This window comes from Tachysurus fulvidraco, chromosome 22 (genome assembly GCF_022655615.1).
Source record: "Tachysurus fulvidraco isolate hzauxx_2018 chromosome 22, HZAU_PFXX_2.0, whole genome shotgun sequence".
In the NCBI taxonomy this organism is placed as follows: Eukaryota; Metazoa; Chordata; class Actinopteri; order Siluriformes; family Bagridae; genus Tachysurus; species Tachysurus fulvidraco.
Genome location: NC_062539.1, coordinates 6,451,475 through 6,456,869, shown reverse-complemented (window position 1 = coordinate 6,456,869; position 5,395 = coordinate 6,451,475). Strand labels below are relative to the sequence as shown.

The following is a 5,395-nucleotide window of genomic DNA, read 5'->3' as shown; positions in this document are numbered from 1 at the left end:
ACTTAGTGACATATTGAATGCACATAGTGAAAATATTACTTCTACTGAATGCTCTAATAATTCATAATACCGCTATCCTGTGCTGGATAAGTCCAGATTTCTGCAAAGCTTCTTTATTAAATTGTCTCTTATTAAATGCTCTATAGGAAATACAATATTTTTTTTCCTCGAAGCCTGAGAATCTGAATGAACAGATGTGCTGTATGTGGGTCAGCATCTGTTCATAGCGGTGTCATTGATTGATATAAGACGCATCTTCACACGCGCGTATCATTCTCCTGTTGCATTTGTTGTTTCATTTCAGCGTCATTCAGTTAACATACTCCAGCATTCCTACTATATGAATATGAGACAAAACAAAGATAATCAGTGTGTACATGCTTCAAAATATCATTTTATTTATCTTCTTTATTTACATTTTCTTATTTACATTCCTAGGTTCCAATATGTGTTAATAATTTACTGTAAAAACATGAATATCAATAACATTTAGCATTAAGGTTCCCTTAATAAACATATACGGCATTAAAAAGTGTTAATCATGGCATTAATAAAGCATTAGTAATGTTAACAAAGTAAATGAAGACATGTATTTATTAATGTTTAAACTTAATTAGAAAATGTTAATTTGTCATTAAATATAAACAAATGCCCGTAAGCTAGTCTCAGATATGCAGGTATGTTAAATATAATAATAATAATAATAATAATAATAATAATAATAATAATAATAATAATAATAATAATAATAATAATACATAATTATCAATGTGTTTGTTTTTGTAAAATAAGGTGTTAAATAATGTCAGTGTAGGGACAATTAATGCAAAGCCTTACTGAATATCTTCGCTAATACAACAGAAAGAAAGACAACATTGGGTCATGACATCCACAATGAATGGACATGACACTATTTTCCCCTGCGAGAGTTACACATTGCAAAATTAACCCACCACAGATATTCAATACTCATTTCACAGTGTGAGAGTGCATTTTAGGACCAGCAAACATGTGCTCAAGACAAATGAGACAATTGAGAAGTCATTTTCCTTCATGAAACAAATTGACTGAATATAATGTTCAATCTATTTTAGATGTGTAAAGATAATTAACTTGTTGCAATCCCCTGCCACATGTCTGATAATAAGACAGAATGACCTGCTAATTTTTATTTCACAACATCTGTTATATTTTATTTGTATACCATTCAGATTATAGCTGTGCACAGTGCATTTACAGATTGATCTTTTATGCTTTATCATATGCAGGTGAAAACATATAAGACACGTCTTGCATAAACATGATAATATGCTCATATAAGCCAGAAGTATCACACTGGGCTTTATACTGTATGGTAAAAAAAGACTAGAGAAAGAATTGTTATTGCAGGTAATCTATTGAGTCTTCTGATACTGTTTTTACGTTAGTGTGGTTTTACCTGTTTCCTTTGATGAAAGTCCTTGATATTCGGTTGTGCTTGAACTATGAACAATGAAAGACATAATAACAGACCTCTGTATTTACAAATAAAATAGCCAATAAAAAAATTCCTGAACCCAAGATTTTTGCACCAAGACATACAGAGAGCAAAACAGTAGAAACCAAAAAGACAGAGCTCTTGAGTCAAACACCAGACTGGCTGTTTAAATACCCAGGTATGCTACAAGTGAAGAAAGTCCTGCTGGCTAGTTAAGAGTCAAAGTTCATAAGCCCCATATAGAGCATACATACAGTTCCAGGACTTTCCCCAAACTTTGTGCCCCAAACTTCCTTCTGTATAACCAGTATTAGTCCAAACATAACTTGCTGGGTAGCTTGCCAGTATTGTAACTGGTATAATGGTCTGGGACGACCACATGTCCCATGTATATAATTACTTCACAGCCCAGCATCCACCTGTACGACAGCTAAGCCAGGTGGAGCATCAGCAACTTTCTTATTTCTGCGAACCATATTGGTTAGGTTGCGTAAGGATGGTGTGGCTCTCAGCAGCAGCTTTTTGAGACTGGCCCGATACTCCTGCCGGATGAGGCAGTAAAGCACTGGATTGAGACAACTATTGGTGTGTGCCAGGCAGACAGTAATGGGAAAAGCATAGGCCTGGGCATTATAGAAGGCTTTGCTAAATGGCACCAAGTCGAACTTAATGAGGACCCCCCAAAGTGTCAGCGCCTGGTTGGGCAGCCAGCACAGGAAGAATGACAGGACTACAATGGTGACCGATCTGGTGACTTTGGAACGGCGCTTGTGCCTTCCCCGTTCACTGTCCGACCCAGGGATCCCGCTAACACGTCTTTGTAGCACAAATCGCAGTAGAAGCAGGTAGCAAACGCAGATTATAATCAGTGGAATGACAAAACCGAGGAGCACTTTTTGTGTCTGATAGAGACCCAGCAACAGTTGTGGATCCCAGTTTCCCAGATCTGAGAAGCGTACAAGACAAAGTTCATCATCTGACACTTGTGCTGTGGTTGAGTAGACAGCATGAGGCAGCGTTGCCAGCAGAGACACAAGCCAGATGGCCACACTTGCCCATTTAACCTCAGCCGATGCCATCTTGGGGCTGTGCATGCGTATGGATGATGCCAGAGAACAGTAGCGTGCCACACTCATGGCTGTCAGGAAGAAAACGCTGGCATACATATTCATGGTTGTGACTGAACTGATGATCTTGCACATGACCTTGCCAAATGGCCAGCGAAAGTCCAATGCCGTGTCCACAGCCCAGAAGGGAAGTGTCAGTACAAATTGCAGGTCTGTTATAGCCAAGCTCATGACAAAACAGTTTATAGACGATTGCTTTAGCCGGTGCCGAGATTTGAGCAGATACAGTGCCAGCAGGTTGCCAACCAGCCCAAGAGCACACACCACCAGGTAGACCATGGCGATGACTACACGCAGCGCCATACTTGAAGTGTCACCATATAGCTCTGGCATAGCTTCGTTGGACAACAGCTGGAGCCAGCAACGGAGAGAGAGGTTGCGTTGAGTCCCCGTGCTCCGGTTCCACAGGTCTTCACCCTCATCTACTCCGAGTCCACAAAGTCCCAAACCAGGTACTGAAGACGTACTGCTGCTGTTGTGCTGCATGTCTGACTTCAAAAACTTACACAGATCACAGAAACAAGCAAGCTTTTAAAAATGTTGATACTGGATAATGATTAGTTGTACAAGATAAACAACAGAGAAGTTTCCATCCTGTCCATTTTTCTGTCAAAAACCCGATTCTGCTTGCTGTTGAACGCCTTAAAAATCAATTGTTTTTAAAATCTCCATTTTACTATTAAGGTAAACTGAGAGGAGTAAAAGAAAATCAGTCGAGTTGTCTGTTCCTCACTCGCAGCTCACTGATCACACTCCGTGCTCGCGCTGCAGTTTATAGGGGGGAGTGGGTGTGTGTGTGAGAGAGAGAGAGAGAGAGAGAGAGAGAGAGAGAGAGAGAGAGAGCATGAGTGGGTGTGTGTGAGAGAGAGAGAGAGAGAGAGAGAGAGAGAGAGAGAGAGAGAGAGAGCGTGAGAGAGAGAGAGCATGAGAGAGAGAGAGCGTGAGCGCAAATGAGAGAACGAATTGAGACCCAGTTTTCATCAGACACTGGCGGTCATTTTCACGTCAGAATGAGTTATTATTCATGACAACACATAAAACATTGTGTTAATTGCTTGCAGTTTTTTATTTTATTTAGGACAATATTTATTCGTTATGAGCCAAAACAAAACTTACATGATCGTGGACGTTTAGCTTCTTTAGCTTCTTGTCTTTCATATAGCAGCGAAAGCTAATTCAGTATTATAATTTTTGTTATTTAAACAAGTAAATTCTGCTTTAGTTATAAGGCAATAAAATAAAAAAAAATATATCAGTCGAGTTGATTAGCTGATTTGTAAAAAAAAAAAAAAATACACAACACTTATTTGTAAGCATTAAAAAAAAATCACTACATCTACAATTTAAATCTACCACATCTATTTTCCTAGGTAAATATTATACTATACTTACAAAATATATGTCCTTGATGGTACCACCTTATAAACAAGGGAAAATAATGTGTAGGACCTTCATTTCTGAGACCATAATTAATTTTTTATTAATTATGTATTTCCATGTTATCTGTGTTGGGAATTCTTTATAACAGGATATTAAATTGAATGGTGCTGATATTCTGAGAAGAAGTCAAACTCAAGTCAAACCACAGGGTAAATATTAATCCCCTTATAGAAAAATGACTGGATTTACAGATTAAAAATTGAATAAAGGAAAAAGGAGTTTGTAGAAATTGTTGAAGAGTAACAGTGATAATAGTTACAATAGAAGTTGAAACGCCATCTTAATAGCTTACATACTAAAATGATCAACTTGAGTTTTCTAGATGGAAAATTGTATCATTGCTGTAATTTCATTTAACTTTTATCATTGTTTTATTTAATCCTGTATTGTAGATGCATACTCTAGTCTCTGTTTATTCTTTAAATGCATCTGAATACATGTAAATGTTTGGGAATTTTCATTTGGAACATTTCATTTGAGATCTTGTCAATATTGTCACATATCATTTCTCACTGCCAGGTTTATTGATATGCAAACATGGCAGAGGGAAAAAGAGAGAGAGATGAGAGAAGGTAAGTCGTTAGCATTCCTCATGCTCTCTCAGTCTTTGCCATGCAAGCTGCCTGTTGGTTCTGTTCTCCAGTCTGTATTGCATGTCTTCAACCTCAGCCACATCTGCAAAACCTCCCACCGCATCTTTTATTTTCCCCTATAGGTAATGGGCAGACCACAGTCACACTATATTCCTATAAGCCTTCAATCAAAATGTAAACACCTTTCTGATGAGTGGAGTAGACTGAAGACACACATGGTGATGCTAGACCTCATAAGATATGATTTTACATAGGTAGCCAATGTACGAGTACATTAGGTCTGCACATTGAATGTACAATTCTGATGTAAAATATTGCCATACGTGCACAGGAGATTCGAGCTTTGAAGCCTGAGGCTAATACAGTCTCCAATTAGAATGTAAGATGTGCAAGTACTATGGAAATAGAAATATATATATATATATATACATATATATAGGCATAGCATCAATTAACACCATTAATTATAAGGTTGCTCAAATAAATTAAAGAGGTATGGTTAATTAAAGAGGTTATGGAATAACATATACAGTATTAACCCAATAAAATCTAAAAGAGGTCGAAGGTGGTTTGAAATCTGCTCATGAAAAGGTAACACGAAAAATTAACGACTGGGATGGAACTGAGTTTTCTCATTATCAAATGGAATAGTTTATTTTCGTCCCTTCCTTCATCTGTGGTATCTTTGTTCTTCCTTCTCTCTGTCTTCAGGCAATTCTCCATTTATTATTTATAATGAATTTATACTGATACATATA

At 37.4% G+C, this 5,395-nt stretch overlaps 1 protein-coding gene across 1 annotated transcript; it reads right to left on the bottom strand.

Moving 5' to 3' along the window:
* Window positions 1–765: 765 nt before the first annotated feature.
* Window positions 766–3,331, bottom strand: rxfp3.2a (relaxin family peptide receptor 3.2a). Its single transcript, XM_027150891.2, has one exon. It carries the CDS (start codon window positions 3,088–3,090, stop codon window positions 1,879–1,881), a length of 1,212 nt encoding a protein of 403 aa, XP_027006692.1. The 5' UTR covers window positions 3,091–3,331; the 3' UTR covers window positions 766–1,878.
* Between the last annotated feature and the right edge of the window lie 2,064 nt (window positions 3,332–5,395).

Coding starts and splice junctions, on each gene's coding strand:
- rxfp3.2a (XM_027150891.2), bottom strand. CDS start 3,090: ATGCAGCACAACAGCAGCAGTACGTCTTCAGTACCTGGTTTGGGACTT.